At 34.9% G+C, this 22,921-nt stretch overlaps 1 protein-coding gene across 2 annotated transcripts; it reads right to left on the bottom strand.

Annotated features, from left to right (window-relative positions):
* Positions 1-11,425: 11,425 nt before the first annotated feature.
* Positions 11,426-16,849, bottom strand: Etf-QO (electron transfer flavoprotein-ubiquinone oxidoreductase). Of its 2 annotated transcripts, XM_017620153.1 has the most exons (8): positions 16,758-16,847; positions 16,366-16,469; positions 13,715-13,828; positions 13,537-13,649; positions 12,902-13,473; positions 12,470-12,831; positions 12,314-12,401; positions 11,426-12,254 (listed from the first exon to the last, which is right to left on the bottom strand). In XM_017620153.1, exons 2-8 carry the CDS (start codon positions 16,391-16,393, stop codon positions 11,717-11,719), a joined length of 1,815 nt encoding a protein of 604 aa, XP_017475642.1. In that variant the 5' UTR covers positions 16,394-16,469; positions 16,758-16,847; the 3' UTR covers positions 11,426-11,716. The 2 variants fall into 2 exon arrangements, with proteins under 2 accessions (XP_017475642.1, XP_017475635.1); XM_017620146.1 differs by having other exon boundaries at positions 16,366-16,849.
* Between the last annotated feature and the right edge of the window lie 6,072 nt (positions 16,850-22,921).

Raw genomic sequence — 22,921 nt, 5'->3', positions numbered from 1 at the left:
TCAAGTGGCTAAAAGTTACCATTGATTTTTTAGAACTTTTTTCGCCAAAGGTGTTGCGGATTTATTTCATACACAAATAAATTGAGTTTATTCATTATATGGAAGCCAATGTGACACATTGAAGGGGCTAAAAAACTGTGCACTCAAAAAAATTCTAACACTTCAGAGAAAAAAGTTTGAAATTTAGTTGAAAATTTGTTGCACGTTTTTGTAGTTTTCTACAAATTGTTAAACTTCGGTTTATATAGGTTTTGTTAGAGAAAGAACTATATTTTAATTGAAAATTCTTAAAAATAAATAAATAAACATAAGTGGCACACAATATCACTTTGAAATGGCGTGCTATAGATATGACCGATACTGAAAAGTTACCTAAAAATTTAAATAAATTACGGTCCTTGCAAAACATAAACAAAAAAACGAAAAACAGATTCCTTCAAATGCACAAATCATTGTTGCCAGTGATTAAATAGTTAAATGAAAATTGCTCTACCCACAGAAAAAATAAAAAAATAAAGTACTAAGTGTAAAATAAAAATAGTTAATGAGGGTTTCGCACACTTTATAGTTATTGGATTGGAATTAAGTTTTTTGTAAAGGTATTTAGTTAAAACAATGTGAATACAATAATATATATTTATAGCTAGAGAACAGCACAAATGTATGTAGATATATGCAGAGCAAAAACAGTTAAAAGTTCAAAAAGAAAGGGCGTTCCCTTAAACTCTTAAAAGCCTCAAAAGCTCGGTAAGTTTACGAGCCTTGTAAAAGAACTGTCAAAATTTGTATGGGACTTTGTTGACGCGCACCTCGTATAATTACGAAGCAAATTTTATATAAATAAATGTATGATCAAATAATGAAAACGAACGAAAAAAGTAGTAAGTGAATAAAATGAATGAATTTCACACACTAACTGTATGTACTGGTGGTTTCTGCTAATTTTCGGCATTTTTAATGTTATGGAAAAAAAATAATACGAAACAAAAATAGATTCGAAAAATCCTGGTTAACCTGTCAAACAGTCCCTATACGCACTTATTTCCACATATGCAAACGGGAGGGACGTTCCCGTAACAGCCTCGGAAAATTACGAGCTTTACACAGTTGAAGACTTTACGAGTTTACTCAAATACGTGCATACTAGTATCCACATATAAATTGGTATGTATTTAACAAGTGTATGTATGTAGTATCGGGGAGTAGATAGTAAATTTATTTCGGAGAAGACAAATTTAAATTTAAGATTTTTCTGCACACAGTTTGTAAGCATTAGATATTTACAAATACAATATATGTGACTAACTATGTATATGAGAATGCTAAAGTGCACTCGTTTGGATGTTCGTTCATACAAATGCGCGCGCAAGCGTTTAGCAGAGTACACTTGAAGCTAAAAGTACGCACCATTTCCAATTACCTAAAGATTCACAAACAGAACCAGCTGAGCTGGGCCATCTTACCAGTGCATCTGAGGCTTTGAAGATCGGCAGCGTGTGCGTACGTATGACATATTCGATATATTCAAATATACATTCATATGTACTATGTATGTAATTTATACATAAATAAGTATGTATGCTAAATGTTATTGTCGTAACTTTTGTTAAATAATTTTTGTGTAATTTACAATACGAAAAGCAGTGGTCTTGTCTGCAACCGTCTTGTAAATTACCCAATATGAAAAAATATCGATGTTTTTAATATGATTTGCAAAATGAAATTTCCAGTTTCCACTTTACTTTTGTTGCTCGAGTTCAATTGAGGTAGCTGGGATATTTTGAGTTATAGTCAGGAAGACAATTCTCTCTTTATTGATTTAATAAGAGTATTCTTGTACTCTGGCCCAAAAACAATTTTTCGCACAAACGTGGCAGCACTTTCGTTACCACAAGCGACATAGAATATAAGGGAGCCATAAACATATCCAGTATCCTTATTTTCTGTAATTTTTGGTTATGTTTTATTCTGTCAAACTGTCGCTATATTGCAGTCTATAATCCTTGTCACAGTTTTTAAGGTTTTTGTAATGATTTTTTAATGAAACAATTATAACTTGATTTTAGTGAAATTATAAAAAATAATACTGATTCCCTTACAAAAATCAGGGATATGAAAAATAAAAGCTGTAGATACAGTGGCGAAAATAAAAATAGGGAAGGGACATTTTAGCAATCTTTGGCTATTCCCCTTTCGATTATATAATGTTTACTATTTTTTATGAAACTGCAAGACTATGTAAGTCAAAATTTAAAATTTTTTTACAAAAATGAGCAAAATTCTACAAAGCTCCATCAAAATTTTGAGCTTTTTAATTAAATTTCTTCGAAGCATTCTGAGTATGCAGTTTTGTAGCCCATTCGATTCAAAGTGCAAATTTTAAATGACTACTTACCGTTGATTTTTTGTGGAAGGTGTTGCTCATTTTCTCCATACAAAAAGAAAATAAATGTTGGAACATACTTGTATGGAATAAAATGCGCGAAAAATAAATTCCCAAAAACCAACGGTAAGTCCAAGCTACTTCAAACGTAAACTTTATGATACTAGATTCGTAGATTTTTTTTAATGTTCTATAAAGTTTGAAATTTTAATTTACGTGAGTATTTTAGGTAGTAAATAATTTATATTTTCATAAAAAATAATAAACATTTTTAAACAAAGCAAAGTAGCCAAAACTTGCTAAAGGGTATTTTCCCTATTTACATTCTCGCCACCGTATATATGTTTGTATACATTTTTTCGATCATTTTTCAAGTTTTCGCTCTTTGTTTTGTTTTAAATAAAACTCTATTGCAATATGTTATGTCTTTTTATTCTAAAAACAAAATTGTAAACCTGGTCACCGCAGACATATAGGCTTTTCACTGTTAGATCGAATTTTCTTGATAATTGTGTAGTATGTTATGAAAACAAAGACTTTCCGTCTTATTTTCCACAAAAAATTTAAAAGTCATGCAAATAGGTAACTCCAAATCTTTCTAGAATACAAAGAGAATCAATCAGAAAACTTTTCAAGAACGCCCAATCTGAGAATTCGGTTCAAAAACGCCCTATCTGAAACGAAAATACATTGAAAATAAGCTGAGATAGGGCGTTCGTGAATCGGCAGCTGAGATAGGGCGTCATTCAACAAAATTCTTAAGTAGGCTGTTTTTCAATGAAATTCTGAAGTAGGGCGTTCTGGAAAGATTGGCTGCCGAGATAGGTCGATCTTCCACTCAGCCATCGATATATACATATGTATTGCCAGCAGGTTGACGGAAAATGGAGTAGAATCCCTACCAAAAGCAGAAAATCCCAAACGAACCGGGACCAAGTTAGCACCCCTCTGTTATAATTAAAGGCGTGAAATAAATTTGAAGCAGCATAAGAAAGAGAGGTCATAACTCTGGTCGAACATTGCTCGAAATGTGTTTAACAAATTTTTAAGCCACTTAAAAAACACCGTTAACAAGATATCGGTGCTTAGAAAATTTTCATTTTGAATATTTTTTAAGAAATTTTTAGATTGTAATACGGATTCAGAAGGAGGAATATTTTAACCTTTTTCTAAAATAATACCACTGCTTATAAAAATAAAACTAAAATAATTTTTTTATTAGATTTGTACTTTCAAAATTTATTTATTTATTTTTTATTTCAATAGAATTTTTTTCCCACAATTCTCAGAAAACTTTTTCATTCAATCAGTATTTCAAAAACGTTTAACCCTTAACATAGAGTTTCCTAATTCTACGGATTCACAATGGTGTCGTAAGTGTCGTTTTGTTGTATGTCGTAAACTTTAAAAGCTTAAATAAATGTTTAGAGAACTTGAAACGGCAAGCAACTATTTTTTAATACTTCGAAAGTGCATAATAGGACTTTGATGATACTTTGCGAACCCTCTTCATAAATTTTTTAGGCGTTTCAAGTTTACGACATACAACAATACGACACTTACGACACCGCTGTGAATACCCCAACTTTCTTTACCGAACTAAATAATTATTTATTTGTCCGTGGATGGATTAAAAGCTTATTAAAAATAATTTTTATACCGCTAAGTTTTCCTTTTTGCATATATAGAATTATAAAAAATGTTATAATTTTACCAGTTTAAGAATAGGAAAAATATTTATTTTTTTTTTTCAAAATGTCGTAGTAATGGGAATATAACAAAAGAATTTGTGTAAACTCTAAGGGTCGACTGCCTGTTATGTGCATGTCTAAATGGGAACTTAAACTCAAAATTACCTAATAAATAGCTGAGTCAAAACATGTTTAGCACTTAAAATGTTTATGCAATATTCCTAATTTTGTTACACAGTGTTATTAGCTACTTCCAAATCCATTCCATTGCAAATCTGGAATTGAAGATTTTCTAAAAAGCATTTCAAGTTGATTGGAAGGTGGAAGAAGTAGGGAATCTGTATATAACTCAAATTTCAAGAAATCTACATTTTATGTAGTTAAAATGCCAGCGAAAACAGTTAAATAGCGTAACAAAAAGTCAAAAGCAGACAGAATAGAATAAGGGGTGTTCAGATGTTGTTGAAATGGTCTGGGGTCTGCAAAGTTGGACTTGCATTTGTAAATTTTATGCTTGCTGTCATGGCAACCGAGTGTAATTTTTTGTTGTGAATTTACATATGGACAAGATCCTGAGCAGCCCCATAGTTTTTAACAGACCTCAAATCCTCGAACTCGGCTACCTCGACAGTCAGAACTCGATAGCAACGTTTTCAATAAAATTGGTTTCATCTAACAATTTGTTGTCCACTTTTCATTTTAAAAACTCCACTTTGTAGTTGCCTTACGAACAGTGCCTCGTTTTTACAAAAAAAAAAATAAATAAAATAAAATAAAACTAGAAAATATGTATTTAAGGCAGTGAATAAAGTAAAAGGGAAGAAAAAATCTATGAAACCATGTAAGTAAAATAAAGAGAGCACTTAAATTGCAAAAACTAAATAGCTATTCATATACACACACATGCATACATACATACGTATACACAAATAAGAAACTAACCAGTAAAAAAAAATTGCAAACCACAAAAATAGGAAATCCAGGAGCCGTGAGCCGTTGATAGCAGAAGGCGTAGAAAAGAATTTATTGCAGGAGAAAACTGTGCTACTTATTAAAGAAAATATATAAATAAATAAATAAATAAACAGTGAAATAAAGGCTTTAATGAATTACAAACAGAAGACAAAACAAGGAAATACATATAACTAGTGAAGAATTAATAGAAATAAATTTACACAGAAAAAGGAGAAAATTATAGTATATAAACTATATATATATATATATATATAATTAATGTTAAGTACTACATGCAATTAAAGAATAATAAAAAAAAAACTACAAATACCTATGTTGAAGCAGATAAAAATTATAAATTATATGCCGCCTGTTTAAATGTTCAACTGTTGATACTATTTTAAGAACAAAGAAACAAAAAATAAAAATTAAAAAAAAAATTGTTACAAAATTATGTGGGGGAAAATGTGAAAGGAGTGCATAAATACTTAATAATCGCCTTTCAGCACAACGCCCGATACTAATTGAATAAAGAGAATTATGACGCTAGGCGTAGATGTTTTAGCTAAATGTCGATTTGTGAACGACTGGCGCCGAATGAAAGCGAAGCGAATTTGTATTATACACACCCACGCACACGCACACGCACATCCTACATACGTACATACACTTTAGAAGCACACACACACACACAGCCACACATATTCGAAAAATTTAAATGTTCTTCAATGTCTCCTGTTCTATCTGTCCCGACTGGTATTTTAAGATTTTGTGCCCATCGTTTGACGGTAGGCCGCAAGAAGTCTTTCTTGTTTGATAGAAATTGAAAAATTCAATATTAAATCAATAATGGATAACAAAAACCAGAAATATTTAAAAAGTATTGCAATTCAATTGCCCCACAACTGTCTTTTAATAAAATCAGAAAATCAGAAATAAAATATTTGGTATTTACATACCTATATTTAACATACATTGCATATGTATGTATGTATGTACATCTCGTTAGAATAGTATGGAAAGTGAGTAACTCACATCGGCGACGAAATACATCAAAAGTCATAACTAAGTAAAAATCAAAAAATTCACTTTTTACAAGTTTTTACTTAGTTTTGGCTTTTTCGCCCTTTCCATACTATGCTTACGATATGTAACCACATACGAAATTATTAACTATAAAAAATTTATAAATGGGATAAATATGTACGCAAACTGAAAGTTGACCAATTTGGTTGGAGATTTATTATTTTAGTCCCCTAACACCTTGAATATCCTAACCTGTAATTAAAGCATCGAATGCGCTATATATACTATGTCAAAAAAAAAAATAGGAATACGCCATTTTGACCAATTTCGGATATTTTTCTTTTGCTTGTTTAATACATATTATATTTTTGTATAAATACAGCTCCCTATCTAACAAAAAACCATCTAAGTACAGGGCAGTTTTATAGCCTATTAAATTCTAACTCAAGAAAGTGCAAGTTTCAAGTGGCTAAGAATTCGCGTTGATTTTTGATAATTTTTTTGCGAATGGTGTTAACATTTTCTTCCGTACAAAAAAAAAATTGTCGAACATGTCAGGAAAAAAATTATCAAAAATCAACGCTACAATGAAATGGGCTATATAACTGCATACTTAGATTTTGTCCAAAAAATCCGTAATAAAAATTTGTTTGTTGTTGTAAAATTTTCTTGAATTTTTCTAATTATTCTCCAAAGTTGGGAATTTTTGTTAGATAATCGACTGTTTTTTCTAAAAAAAAAAATAGTAAGTATTAAACAATAAAAAGAATAATAGACAAAACTGGTCAAAATGTCGTGTACCTATTATTTTTCACTTCACATGAAGATCCTGAAGTTCTCTCAGTACTTTTTGCAACAAACTTCAAACTAGTTGAAATGGTACTGGGCAAAAATCTTTCCAGCCTGCATTGAAAATAAGTTTTCTAGAAATTGTCTGAAAAGCAAACGGAACTATTTAAACTTTCACCGATGGTTCTAAACTACATAGAAAAGTCGGCTGCAACACCCATCCAACCAGGATGCCAACCAGAGTACTGTGGTGTCTCCAAAGCTGAGTTAAGAATAATAGAAACAACAAGTCTTCGCTTTAATATCTACAGTGCAACAAGAAGAATGGTTCTAGACGATTTGGCTACCTTATGCACAAATAGTGTAGTCTGAGTTCCCGGGCACAGAAATATTACTGGCAATAGCATTGCAAACGATCTGCCATGGAACGGTAGTCCTTAAATTCTGTCCTAAATTTCGTCAAGCAAATTATCGTCAAACCAACTACTCTCTTTTTATTGAACAAGACAACCGCGGTGGGCCACGAATTTGTGGAAACAGATTCAAGTCTTGATCGACTCTCCCTGGGCTCAGAGATTGGCTTTATGAATGAACGCTGTCCAATGGCAATTGACGAAGAGCGTAAAGGCTTTCACTGCAGTTGCAGGATCGAGGGGAAGATAAAGAGCGTCGAGCACTTTCCCTGCCACTGCCCTGACTTGTCCTAAATACCACAACTTAATCTGAAACTTATTTTAACGATTGCTCAGCGGACTAAAAATCCTTGAATGTTCACAGCTTTCTCCGCTTCATACGAGAAAATAAATGGATAATTTGCGTAGCAAAATATGTATGTAGATGTGTACTCAAATATATCACAAAGAGGACTTTTGGCTGCAGTGTAGCTCATTACATTCTCTATACTGGGTGGCAGCCAACGTAACTTAACCTAAACTATGGGGAATCCGCAATCAAACAAAAATGAGTTTTCCAAATTATTTGTATCTTCTTTTCATTCTTCACAATTTAAATCTACCAGACTGTTACATATGAAATGCATTCATGTCTGATATTGTATCAAAAAAGTACTTTTAAAAAATAAATTTTTAGAAAAAGAACAAAACAAATTTTTAGAAAAAATAAGTAAAGTCAAAGGACAACCACTTAAAAAGGGTTGTCGTTTGAAATAAAGTACAGATTTATTTTCTAAAAGGTAATAATTCCTGATAAAGACCAGACCAAATGCACAAAAAATATATGTTGATTCTTATCATTTCCCTTAAATCAACCACAGTCTAGTGTTTGGGTCACGAGTAGAGACCATTCGATAGCCGCTCTCGTTGTTCACAGTCCCTTCTGCTCATACCTGCAGTCCCTGGTCTCATACCTGCAGCTTCATGTTACCATTCTGTGCTGATCTTGCAATGCTCAACCCCCGTTATGAGCGATAAGAGAAGAGTTTCAACCACGTAAGCCATTGGGCCTTATGCATAAAAAGTGAGCTTAAGCTCAGACTCAATTTTTGCACTGAAAGGGTGAGCTCAAGCTCAAGAATTTGTACTGAAAATCGGGTCGGAGTTTAAGCTCACTTTTTATGCATGAGGTCCATTGTTTTAAATGTTAGTTATAATAACTCAAGGAATTATACTATCTTCGAATTTCGACGTATTTATGTATGAATGAATATCGGATGACTTCGTTAAAGTTTAGTATTCACAATTACTTCTAAATACATTTTTCTAAAGAAATCTACACTACTGTACTATGTAGTATATGTAGTTAAATTTTCTGTTTAGGTATCTTCCACTGACATATCCTTTTTGGAAAATATCGATTCATAAAGTTTCAGCGCAGTATTGGTAAGGAGGAGCTTTTACTTTCTGCACGCATTTATAAAGAAAATAAAACTTTAAAATTCTGTGGCAGTGGGCTAAGTATCGAGCGTCACTGTTTTACCGTCAAATAAAGCTTACCTTGCATGTACGTATGTTCGACACTAGTTATCTTAAAAAGAAATCTTCTCCTGTGGCACTTTTGTGATAACATTCAAATATTCGCATGTAAAACTGGAAAAATGTGAAAGCCATCGTTAAAGCTTTCGTCCATAAGGGATTGAAACAGTGAAGGGCAAAGAGAGCTTTTGCCATGGGCGTGAAGTTGGCGTCGAATTATTGTCGAATGTTTAAAAGCAAAAATTTACGATTGAGAAGTGATGTACTCCCATCGCCTTATTACAAGCCAACCTTAATTTACTCTTTTCCGAAATCTGATTATAACAACCCCAGAAACAATTTTTAATAAAACTCTTACTTAAGTCAGTAAAAAAGACTCAAAAATGAAACTAATAAACATAGTAAATATATTATGTATATGTATGTAAATGCGTTCTATTTGGGGCGATAAAAAAGCTCACTAAAGTCATTAATTTGGTGGTAAGCCCCACGATGTAAAAGATAATTTAAACAGAAACAAAAATATGTATATTTGTGTACATTTAAAACGGAAAAGATTTCCAAAATTTATGTATAAAAAATAACAAAACACTGCTAAGTATTTGGAGAGCAACAAACTCAAAGCCATTTTACACACATACATACATACACAAGCGTCCGCGCGCGCCATACACATAAAAAAATGATCCTTATGATAATTTAGAATCAATACGAAATAAGTGATTGAACTGTGTAATTGTATGCTATTACATAAATATAAAAAAAAAACAAAAATTTATGAAATAATTAGGCAAACTAAGAGCACTTGTATGTTTTTAACTGAATTAAAGCTATACATAGCGACAAATAAATTTATTGAAAATGTATACCTAGGTATGTACACATGTACGTACATTCTATATGTACAACATACATATGTAGGAATAAGAAGAAAATCTGCATTCTAATAAATATATGTACATATATATATATATACATACACACAAAGAAAATGTTGTATAAGTTTTAATGTGAATTTTAACGGTGAATGATGGTGTTATAAATAATTGTTAAGTGTATAAAAGATGTTTGCTAAGCTGAAAAAATGAAACTTAATGGACAACAACAAAAAATATAAGACAGTTAATTGTATTCAAAATAAGTGAACTAAATGTTTTAAGCCCAAGACGCCCAAGAAAACGAGAATATAAATAAAATTGAGGATACATTTCAAATGAAAAATAATTTGGTATGTTTTCGTTATGCGACAAGTTGTCCAGTAGAGCAATGGCTTGACAAAGAACTGGTTGCCTGCTAAAGCTGAATTCACCTTACAGGAATTACCGTGCCCAGCCGGGCGATCCTAGAACCAAGGACCTAAATGCAGATATGGAGCGCATAAACTGAAAAAGTGGAAGAGAGCACTTAGAAACCTGCATTCTCCAAACCGGAGCCAGTAAGCTGTGGGCAACTATCAAGTTCCGATCCAATCCGACAAAGTACTACAACAATACAGCCATCCAGCAAGTGCGCGCGTGCATCCTGTCGGCAGTTCAATGAACGCCATGACAGGGATAAAACCAAACGCAACACTTCACGTAAAATACATAAGCTCCGCAAGAATTATCCCTTTTTGGTACACACGCCGTCGAATTTGTCTTTCTGCATCACCCGAAATTGGCTTGCGTACGTTTGCATTGGATTTCATTGTGCGAAACGTCAAATCAAAATGACACGCAGAACAAAACTTTGAAGTTTATTCCCGCCGTTCAATTTCGGTTGGTCCCATACAAGTTGTATGTGAATGAGAAATTGTTGACAGTAAATTGGCTGCGTGCGGAAATATTAGGTTGACCTGTTAGCTGAACCAGAAAGTCAAATCGACATCCATTGGCGGCAATAGCATTTCTATACCGATGCTAAAAACCACTTGACGCCTCGGAAGTCGAGTACCCCACAGCAATCCTAAGCCTGAGACCAGAAGTGATACCAATCCCGAAACCTTTAAAACACCAAAAAAGAAACTCTGCTCTCGCGTGGCGAAGACACTTACACACAACACACAAGTTACCTGAATTTTAATTAGTTTCTTATGTCTAGTGTTTTTTTCTGAATATTTTCTAGCCGAATTCTAACATAGTTTTCTAACCTCACTTTCGATTCGAGAAACATTAAAGAACTACTGGGCTTGTTCACCACGTGGACGAATGAAGTTAGGCTGGAGCTGATTATGGTACAGAAAGCTGTATTCGTACAGAGCCAGACTAGTTGCAAACATACAATCTGGATGGGCTAACGGATCGCACCAAATGCCATCTCTTCGAGTGTCCAAGAAACTTAAGCTCTGGAAGAGTCACTTGGGGAACATGTCTAAGCAGCTAGTTTGGCCGCCAAATGTTGGAAATAGAAGCATTAGAAAAAACTTAGAAATGACAATTGGCCTCGCTGTTTACTTATTTTGAAAGATGAGAGGTACATAGTACGGACTTCATCAGCTGAAGTCTGCATTTAGTCCTCGACACCTCCGAAGTGGTACTATATTGGTATTTTGGACTCTTCTTCGGTCTTGCACTTTCTGTTTTAACCTGCCTGTATAAACACTTTCTTGTTCGTTTTAAAACGCTATGCATTATTTGAAAAATAAAGAAGATAAACACAGACACATATATATATTCTTCTTGACTTCTATTTCGTTAGGCGAAGACAACGCTCTTCCTTATCATATAAAAATATTTTATTACATTAGGTGAGTACATAGCAAATTACTTTTAAACAATGTTCAAATTCAGTTCTTCTATCTATCTACATATAAACATACATAATTATGTATACTATATATAGTATTTAAATATCTAAAAAATTGCTATTCGTTTTAGTTTCCGGCGGCATTGCTGTTATTGAGTTGAAACGAAATGCAAGAGCAGACGAACATTACGCCGATCCTTATGTGCAATTACAATAATTTACATTCCATTGTAAGCTGGGCCGCCACCGCCTTCTGGCACCACCCAGTTGATATTCTGCTTAGGGTCCTTAATATCACAGGTTTTGCAGTGGATGCAGTTTTGTGCGTTGATCTGCAGCTTCATGTTGCCCCCCTCATCATTGGGCACATACTCGTATACACCAGCTGGACAGAAACGCTGTTCGGGTCCTTCGTAGATCGCCAGATTGTAATCGACAGGGATGCGATCGTCTTTGAGTGTTAAATGTGCTGGTTGGTCACCCTCGTGGTTGGTGCCGGTCAGCGCTACCGACGAGAGCAGGTCGAAAGAAATCTTGCCGTCGGGCTTGGGGTAGACGATTTGCTGGCATTGGCTTGCTGGTTTGAGCGACTCATTGTCAGGTGGGCCATGCTTCAGTGTCCAGGGTTCGCGTCCACGCAGGATAATGGAGACACCGCTAAGCGCAAGGCCACCGTACATGCCAAGCGGGTTGTGGAATGAGGGGCGTACATTGCGTACTTCGCGTAGGTCCTTCCAGATGAACGAGTTTTGAATTCTGGTGAGGAAAAAAATATAGAAATTCCACTATGAGCTAAATGAATTAATCGCACTTACTTCTCTGGGTAAGACTTCGGTTCAAGGCCAGCAGTTGCTTGTGATTCGTCCGCGATCGCCTCGACCGCACTTTCCGCTGCCAACATTCCTATGAGTTTGCATAATTTGTGTTAAACAATTAAGCAATAATAAATATGCTGGCTCTTATTAACTCACCGCTCTTCATCGCGTAATGCGATCCTTTTATGCGTGGTACATTGAGGAAGCCTGCGCTGCAGCCGACTAAGCAACCACCAGGGAAGGTTAGTTTGCTTGGTAGACTTTGGAAACCTCCTTCGTTGATTGCACGCGCTCCGTAGGCAATGCGTGTGGCATCCTCAAAGATGGAGCGAACCTTCGGATGGGTCTTGAAACGCTGGAACTCTTGGAATGGGCTTATCCAGGGATTTTTGTAATCTAAGCCAACCACGAAACCGACAGCAATGGTGGGTGTGGGCTCATTCAAGTGATATAGGAAGGATCCACCATAAGTTTGAAAGTCCAAGGGCCAACCAATTGTGTGCTCCACCAAACCAGGACTGCAGTGAAAGTTTATATAGTGTTCATATTTAATTTTGGTGCTGGAAAACACAACTCGCCAACACTTACACATGCTTCTCTGGCTGTATCTCCCAGATCTCCTTCAAACCTATACCGTAAGTCTGCGGCTGGCTGTCCTCGTTCAACCTGAATTGCTGCATTAGCTGCTTGCTCAAGTGCCCCCGACAGCCTTCGGCGAATATGGTTGTATTTGCATGCAATTCCATGCCACGCGCGAAAGTGTCCTTGGGTGAACCATCCTTGGCTATGCCTACATCATTGGTGGCAATACCTTTCACACTGCCATCGGGATGGAAGAGCACTTCTGAGGCTGCGCAGCCGGGATATATTTCAACACCCAACGCCTCAGCTTGCTCGCCCAGCCACTTGACTAAATGTCCCAAGCGCACAATGTAATTGCCATGGTTGTCCATGGGCCAGCCTTTGAAGATGGGCAAGGGAATGCGCCCAGAGCTGGTGAGTAGTGCGAAGCGATCGGTGGCGACGGGTGTATTTAAGGGTGCGCCGAGCTCCTTCCAGTCGGGAAAGAGTTCATTCAGCGAAACGGGATCTACGACGGCACCCGAGAGTATATGACCACCGACTTCAGCGGACTTCTCCACTACGCAAACTCGCAACTCCTGGAAAGGAAGCATTTTAATATTTTAACATTCAAATGAAGTCTGCCATTGCCAAACGCGTACCTTCTCCTGCTCAGCTGCCAATTGTTTGGCACGTATGGCTGCGGACATGCCTGCCGGTCCACCACCCACTATAACGATGTCCACCTCATCGACATAGCGCTCCATGTCCACATCTAGAAATTGAAATGTCAATGCATTAGAGAATTGTTTTCAGTGCAAAATAAAAGGGCGGTCGCACCTTTCCAACGCTCATCTTTCTCACGCGGATTTATCGTGTAATGGGTGGTGATTTTTGGATACTTGGCAGCCTCTGAAGCACTCCGCACCAACGATGGATGGCAGAGTCTAGTTGCTGGAAACGAAAGAGAAAGCGTTTTAGATTAATTAGTTTCATGCAAAATGTTTGTCCTCAAAATTACTTCATAACTCCTCTGGAAATTAGGAAAATGTTTAAAGAAAATTCATTGGAATTATCTAGAATGACCCTGTGTAGATTTCCTAGCTAAAAGGTAGGTTACTGATTTCCTACCTTATTATTCGCAAAATTACGTGCCCGCTTATTCAATGAATAGTTTGTTTAAATTTCGAACATTTTTGAGTGTAATATAGCTGCTGTGGTGTGCGTAAATTTACTACGAAAGTGTGTACAAGCTACAAAATACACATCTGCTGTTTCATTTCACCCGTAAAATTGTGTAAAGCCGCTAACAAAAAGTATTATTACACAGGAAAATGTGTAAACGAGAGAAAAACATATTCACCGTGTAAATTTACCAAACAATTAAAAAAATAAACAAAAATATACTCGATTTATAGTCGCATTTTTAAACACACTTTTTATAGTATAACACTAGCATAATGATCCATTAAAAGTTCCCTTTAATATGTGGAGGTATGTACTATATGATCTTGAAAGCACCTCAATTTTCGTATCTTCTGCTCACTTTTAATGAAGGTCCGCAGAAGAGCTGGCAATGAAGAAGTTTCTTTATGACATATCCTTCAAAATATTTATGTACCTTTGTATCTACTAAATTAATATACTAAAGCTTTAGAGAAGATAAATTCTTGTTTGGCGCAGTAATCGCCTAAGTAGGAGTCTAATCTACTAAATAATCCGGACATCGCAGGTTCACTGCGATGGGTGGTGGTTGATTTCCGGTTACCGGTTGAGATCATGACTTATCTGTGTGTTTATTACGTTAAGTGCCGTGATGGTACTGTGAACTTTACGAAAGCCATGCTGAAGTATTACTTAGCTCAAGGGACTTATGGGACGGAAGTAAAAATGCCTCAACAGTCTTTACTATTGAATAAATGAGAAATATCGGGCGATACAACTGCTCTAGTTTGGCAGGTTGTCTGTTTGGTATGCATGCCTATTACCAATCGCTTTTTACCTTTGTATAACCAGGTGATATGTGTACTGCCCGACAACAGCTATAGCGACATATATGATATCAAATATTTCGAGCTCGACATCGCCTAACTGTATACGGTTTACTGAGTGCCCACGTCGTTCGATGGTTTGGTTTCTTGGACGAAATTTATCCTTATGCCGTGTCAATTGACAAAAGTCATCTACCTCTGAGATTTTTCCTTGGAGTTGAATTAATTAACGTACCATCGTTAACGCTCTTCTGTTTCTCTAAATTTAGACAAACCTAAGATGTATTTTGACTCAAAAAGGACGAAGAAATTTGCATCCTGCTAAACCCACTTTATTAATTTGGTAGATGGAAGAATCAGTGGTGTGAGATAACCGTTCACCTTCGAGCACAGGTCAACAGTGTCAGAGAAGTATTTGCATAGTAAAACCGGTCAAAAATATTTGGTGTGTTTTTCTGCAACTGGAACTTTTATGAGAAAAAAGACGAATTAAATTTATCTTAGAAAAAGTAGAAAAGAACTATAGATGGATCTATTTTTTCTAACAGATCTTTGACAAATAACATTCGATCGTTACGTTATTCTTACCTAATTAAAGGTCAGACCTGCATCTTTTTATTTATTTGACATCGACTTTCTTTATAACAACACATTGAACATTTCTGCTTGAAATTCCTTTTGAAGGACTTTGACTTTAAAAAGCAGAAAAAATTTAAATTCTGTAAATAAGATATTGCCTGACAAGGCCCGACAGCTTGGTTATATAAGTAGCTAGAGAAATACTATGTTTAAAGAAGCGACTTTTATTAAAGTTGATGATGATGAATTTGACTTTTTTTTTATTACACAGCTACTCCTACTTGCGTCGGCCAACAAAGGGACACCCTCACATAAAGTTTTATAATACCAATACAAAATATGAAATTAAAATAAAGATCAGCATATTTAAACGGCTAATTTTAACCAAAGTATTTAGAGATAAGCAATTATCAGCCCCAATGCAACCTCCCGACTAAGCGCTGTCAACCAAGTAATAAAAAAAAACATATTTAGATTACTTGCAAATAAAAACGCAAACAAATAGATAATGTAGAGTAATAAAATCTTTGAAAATTTAAACAAATCGGAAATTTAAATTCGTATGTATAAGAATATGGACTTTGATTTAAAAGTGGTTGTTTACATACAAGTTAACACGAATATACGTACAAAAATTGAGTTCAGCGAATTTTACATACCAACACAAATTTACGTGTATAGTCACTTTAGGAATTCGTTTAAAAACTAATTTGGAAAAGGGGGGTGTGTGTTGCATACATATGTATGTAGCCATGTACTTATAGTATGAGAATGCAACGCTCACTAACAGTCGCTTCCTCTCCTCTCTTCCTCTCCTCTCTTCTGATGCACACAACTACACTCTGTTATTGTTAGCTATCAAATTATGTAAGCAAGCCTCTTGCTGGTGGTTCTCCACTAACTCTCTCAACATAAACTCACCTTTTGCCAGCCTCAGAAAGGTAGCCATGTTGCTTGTTTCAACGTGTTATTGGAAAGGTAGAAGGTATGCAGGTAAACAAGGCACTACGTCAATAAATTTGTTGCTGGTGTAGGCGACACAAAAAATATTCACAGTATTTTCGCAACGGAATACACCATCAAAAAAAAAAAAAAATATATATATATATATATAAATAATGTAACACAATGAAAACAATTCGCGGTGTCGTTTGGACTTTTGGACCCACTGAACCACAAAGCAACACACAGCCGCGGTTATTTACAGCACAATTGTTCTTTTTTTTTACTTAATACTAATTATAGCAACACAAATACTATATACAAAATACACCAAAACAATTTATTAGCTTAACGGAATAATTAAGTGAAACCTAATAAAAAATTAGAAAAACGTTGATGAATTTGAGCTCTCTTAACTTCACTCTACTATCTAAATAGCGAATTAGCGGAGGACTAAAATAAAAAAAAAGCATTTGCGGCGCTGCCAGACTGTGCGTTTGTGTGGCACATGTACGTTGCCAAAATGATTTTTGCTGCTTAGGCTGATAAGAAATGTCAAAAGTGTTTTTGACAATGGTTGTTGTCTTGGCTGCGTTAGCAAGCAAGCCAAAGCGGATGACGATGTTGTGTGGAATGTTGATTGGAGAGATGCTAAGAGCAAATTGTCGCTATTATTTAATATGTATTACATTATTTAATTAATTTTATTTATTTAGGTAGTTAATTAATTCATTGGGTTAACAGAACAAAGGGCAGTGCAACCAAGAAAACCTGTTGTATCCCTATGATAACCCAGCCCTAACCCAGACGGCCCAAGATACTATGTATGAGCTTCCCTAATAAATGCTAACAGCACCTTGCTAAACGAATTCCTAAAGGGACCCGACTGCGGATAAATTAGGATGTACTTCGACGACATTCCATCTCCTGGGCGGTGCATGTGAGAGCGCAGACTGTTAGGTAGCCAATGAACTATCTATATATATATAATATATCCTACCTATATAACTAAGTCCCCAAACCGCTCCCAGTAGGTACTTACTGCGTTCTGGGGTTCCTCATATGTGGTAGCTGCTGCAAATCCCCATAAGGGTATACGCTGAGTCTTCCTCGCCCATTCGTCGGCAACGTGATCTCGCAGTCGTCTTGCAGTGATACATTTTGGCATGGAGTCGGATCGTATCTCTCTAACGCTACTATTTTATCCAAAGTATGAAGTGACTCCTATGCCGCATTTGAACAAGCTCCCATTGATATTGTCCGATGGAAGCTTCTTTGTAGTGTTCTTAGCAATTTTACATCCACACACAGTTAGGGCACGCTTCTCTCATCCTTAAAATTAAAGTAAACCGAGAGTCCGATTTGACTTATTACACTGACTTCTCTTAGCCCTAAAAAGCAAACGCCAATAGAGCCAGGGATCAAGTTGCTATCCGACTCACAGTGTGCAGACGATGCAGTCGATGCTCCTGACGAAGGCCCAATAGTATCCAGGTCCCTTGCGAAGTTGGAAGATAGATGCCGTCTGTCCTCTGAGAATGTTTGTTTATCTGGATATTGCATCCATTGTCAAGCGCAGCTCCATCTTGGAGTGGGGGTGATTTCTGGAGATAAAGTAACAGTCTTGTAGACGAATTGCTAGCAAAGTGTTGTGGCATTTGAGTTTTCGATCTGCCATAAAGCTCAAAAATTAATTTTTATTTCTGAGAAAAATTAATGCTTAAGAAATGAGTTTAGTTTCGTTAAAAAAAAAAAAAATTTAGATAATCAGAGTTTTTAATAAAAAAAAAATATAACTTGTAAAATAACGATTATTTTTTATAAGAAAAAATTCTCATAATAATTATTATTTCAGAGCAAAAAAATAATTCCAGAAAATTTAGTTTTATTTTTTATCCAAAAAATATAACTCAATATATGACTATACATATTTCCTGAGCCATTAATAAAAATAAAAAAGTGACTGTTAATTATAATTTTTATAGATATTGCTCAGAAAATTTCAAACCTTAACGGACTCATACAAGACAAGAACGACAAACAAACACATACATCATATAACGAACACATATGTAGATATGTATGTACATTAGCGTGGGCCGAAAATTCGCTTTTTTAGAATTTCGATTGCTAATAGCAAAAATATGGATTCAAATTGTTGGTAAATACCTTAGGCTCGTCAAAGTCCATCAAAGCTCAAGTGCTAAAAAAATTGTTTCTTAGCTTACTTCGAACCTCTGTCAAAAAGGCACTAATACTTTCGAAGATAATTCCAATTTAAGTAAAAAATTTTATTAATCAATTTTTATTTTTGGAGCACATTGAACTTTGATGGACTTGAGCGAGCCTAAGACATTGACCAAAAATTTTCATATTTCACACATATTTTTTTAGAGCATATTTTTGCTATTAGCAATCAAAATTCTAAAAAGCGGGTTTTCGGCCCACGCTAATGTGAATATATATTTACTCGAAACTGTTTACGATATTTGGAAGCTTTTGATGTTTTTCTTTGAAAATTGTAAAATAATTATTATTTTCGGTACTTGCTTAATAATTTACCTGCTTAGTAATTTTTGAATTTTCTTCTTACTTAGTAATAAGTAAGGCTGTGTATCTGGCCAAAGCATCAAACTCTTTTATTTCTAACCTATGCATAATTGATGGAAATGCCTTATCTGTGCAACCGTGTTGGTGCTAGGGCAGGATAATGCGACTTCGTACCGCTCGGGACGCTCCCCATGTTGAAAAACTACGTTAGGCAAACGAATGGGTGTTGCCAAGTTTGTGGCTAGCACTCATTCCGGCGAGTTAGCGAAATGGTTAGTGGCGCACTCACCGGTGGAGCCGAACCTCAGGGTATGTATGTCTTCCATGTTAAATATTTTTTTTTTTTTATTCTCCTTAGATTGTTTTATGTGATGTTAACAATCCATTTCTTCTTGTCGGTTGTATGTAGTTGCGAACTTTACCATAATGCGGATAAGAATGGAAGAAGTATAAAGTATTATTTTTTACTAATTTCCTTTTAAACTTTTTTTTTTTTTTTGTATATGCATATCTACCTTCTTGTGAAAAACAACGGCACAATATGGGCGCGTAGGAAGTTGCACTTAATCAAACTAAAAGGCAAATTAAATTATGCAGCTAACAAATTTGAGATGTATTAACGCCTTCAACAATGCGGCAGGCAGCCTGCAACAGCAACAGCAACAACGGCAAGCTAGCTGTGTGGCGCAAAATTTCAATTCTCACTTCGCTGCGTTTACTAACTTTGTAGTTACATATTTGTAGTCGTGAAGCGGTGGTAAAAGTATGTAAATATTAAGATGGCTAAACCACCGTTAAGTCAACAGTTATTATACACACAAACATAAATATGAGCAAAATGCAAATTTACTTGCTTGCAATATATATATGTATGTATGTATGTAACTACTACGTACGAGTAAAGTGTTAGTGCGTCGTGGTAGCTGTTGGTCATAATCGTGTAACGCTAATTGGCCATAAAAATGTAACAACATACTTACGTACATACATGTGCATACTGGCATTTATGTGAAGGGTAAGATCGAACGCAATTCCGGAGCCTGCGAAGTCGCATTGGGAGGAGAGCGCTCGCACGGAGGAAGCGTTCATTTATGCCTCGATATCGAACTCACACGAGACCATTCTTGGTAGAGTAGAGGAAATAAGCTCATCAGGACATTGGTTCGATACCTGATCCGAGAAATGTCTAAATTAGGAAACGTTTTTTCTAGCAGCGGTCGCCTCTCGGCCAGCAAACCTCCGAGTGCATTTCTGCCTTTAAAAAGCTTATTTTGCAATCCATTTGCTGTTTGGTGGTCCCTCCTTTTTGAGTTACAATATCAAGACCACGAATTAATTGAAGGAGAAGGAAGCAACGCCAAATACTTACCATACATGTATGTATGTATGTATAGATGAATGTATTGTATTTAGTGCATTCCACAGCGCCGTCAATACTTGAACACTTTAGCTGCTTAACATAATGATTTGCTCTTTTAGCTTTCTGAATCTTGTCTACCGACTATGTGAATTTGATGGCACCTTAATGTGACGCTGGTAGACTATCAAACAAAATTTTCCAATATCAGAGAGGTGTAAAAATAGCGAGAAAGCTCAGCATAGCCTGACATGGCGTATAAATGAATACCGGATTGCACTATGCGCCAGCAAACGATAAACAGTGGTCAATATTCGAAATTTTGCCGGAATGGCTTAAAACTTGCTACAGAAGGTTTTAAAAGTTCAAAATGGTGGATCCAATATAGTGGACAATGTTGTGAAAAGTAACCGGATTGGCTTGAAACTTGTTACTCTATAATTTTTGGGCTCACTGATCACGAGTTTGAAATTATATTTAAAAAATTAGAAATGGCAAATCCGACACGCCCGGCATAAAAAATTATTTGATTTTTTTGGTATTTTTTTTTTTGTATTTCGCATTTTTTGTTTTTTTTTATGGCTTTTTACTAATAACGATTTGGGTTTCGCTTTGTTTATTTTATTTTTTTGTTTTTTTTTTACTTTTTTTTTGATTTTTTTTTTGTTATTTTTAATTTTTTTTTTTACTAATTACGAATTCAAGCTTTACTTTTTTTATTTTTAAACTTCGCTTTTGTATTGTATTTTGTATTTATTTGTTTTTGCTTTTCTTTATTCATTTTATGGCCGTTTTTGAATGTCTTCTGGCCCCCTGTGGATTGGGGAAAAAATTTGCATGCGATAAAAGGAATTCATACTTAGGATTTACTAAAAAGGATACATACCTACACATATATATTATTCTCCAAACGATATTCGCCAAATCTTCCACTTTTGACATCAATGAAATCAATAGAGCTCTTTGCTCTGCTCTCGTGTGCTCTGTGAATTATGCATATTTATATGTTCGATTGCGCAATCATGCCAGTGCCTACATACATATGTACATACATGTACACATATTATATTTTATTCTTGCCTAAATATAGCAGGCATAAAAATGTTTTAAGTTTGTCTTTTGTAATTCGATTATTTGCCAAATTTGCATAAAATCAAAAAAAAAACAACAGTGTCATTTTTCGTTTTGCACTTTGATGTTGAAACTTAATCACGAAAAGTCTGATTGCACACACATACCTACAAACATACATACATACATATGCGCACGCATATTTATATACTTACTCATATGTAAAAAAACGCACAACAAAGTTGCTCCATATTTAAGATTGTTTTCCTGCGGATTCCTGCCATTTTCTACCGTCACCCACGGTAAATTTTACATAAGAATTAGCAATGATGACGTGGATATTTGCTTCAGGATATTTTGAAACTCTCATTAAGCAATATAAATTCGCATTGTCTCGAAACTTTGGCAATCGAAAAACGGGTTCAAGATATCATTTTACATAATAATCGCCTGGAATGACCTCTTCGATGATTTTGATGCCAACCAACTATAATACTTTTCTACTGTTGGAAAGTGACTTTTTTGATATTTTATTATTTATTATTTATTATTTATTACTTTTTACCAGGGACCCAACATAACTGTTATTGATGAAAACTGTCATGGAAAAATTCACTATGAAGGAAATGCTCTACAACAAAGTGCTACATACCAATCGATTTCTTTTTCACCGAGACTCAAATTTGAAAATAATTTTTTTTTTTTGCAAATTTTAGGCAAAATAAAAAAAGCAACAATTATTTTTGATTTTTACATTATAAATCCAAAATAACAATTATTTTTGATTTTTACATTATATGTCTTAGATAACAGTTAGTGACTTTTACTTTTGGAAGTCATCAATATAAATCAGTTATTGACTTTTAGTTTTTAAATCATTCGTATAAAAGTCATTCACATTTTTCGAAATTAAAAAGGTATTGGGAAACGTAAGTTTATTACGAGTTACACAATCGACTTTTATAAGTATTTAAAAAATAAAGGTTAGTGACTGATTTTTATTTATGGCTTTTATAAATTAAAGTCTCCGATAACTTTTATCTAAGACATATAATTTAAAAATAAAAAATAACTGTTATTTGCAGATTATTTAGACAAAAATCAAAAACAATTATTATTTTCGATTTATAAAATAAAAGTCAGAAATAACGGTTATTTAAAGAGTCATTAAATAAAAGTCAAAAAATATTTGTTAAAGAACGATTTTTGTGAGTAAGATTTGTAACTATAACTGTTATAGAAATATTCCTGGCGAATATTCAACGTCCACAATGTCTTTATTCCTTTCAAGAGGATACATTCACAAACGCAAAATCGTTTTTGGCAATATTCAATTAGCCTACCGATTCTATGGAAATAATGTTTCGCCAGCTTGGTCATCGGGGACTGATAGGACGCAGTGGACGAGACATACAGTCAGATCACCGGCATTCGGACAGCAATGGGATACCTTCTGTGGCCGCCTCCCCGTAATTTATTATACCGAAGGGAGCACCCAACTTGCTACTTGCTGGAGGCAGATCAACTTCATATGCGCTTCATAAGTCATTTTTGCAT

The sequence above is a fragment of the Rhagoletis zephyria genome, unplaced genomic scaffold (genome assembly GCF_001687245.7).
Source record: "Rhagoletis zephyria isolate East Lansing unplaced genomic scaffold, Rhagoletis_zephyria_1.1 Rzeph_scaffold_00038, whole genome shotgun sequence".
In the NCBI taxonomy this organism is placed as follows: Eukaryota; Metazoa; Arthropoda; class Insecta; order Diptera; family Tephritidae; genus Rhagoletis; species Rhagoletis zephyria.
The sequence above is the reverse complement of the archived record's forward strand: the minus strand, read 5'-3'. Positions and strand labels throughout refer to the sequence as shown.

Coding starts and splice junctions, on each gene's coding strand:
- Etf-QO (XM_017620146.1), bottom strand. CDS start 16,393: ATGGCTACCTTTCTGAGGCTGGCAAAAG. Junction 13,829..16,365: donor CTTTCTGAGGCTGGCAAAAG/GTGAGTTTATGT, acceptor TTTCGTTTCCAG/CAACTAGACTCTGCCATCCA. Junction 12,402..12,469: donor GCATTACGCGATGAAGAGCG/GTGAGTTAATAA, acceptor GCAAACTCATAG/GAATGTTGGCAGCGGAAAGT.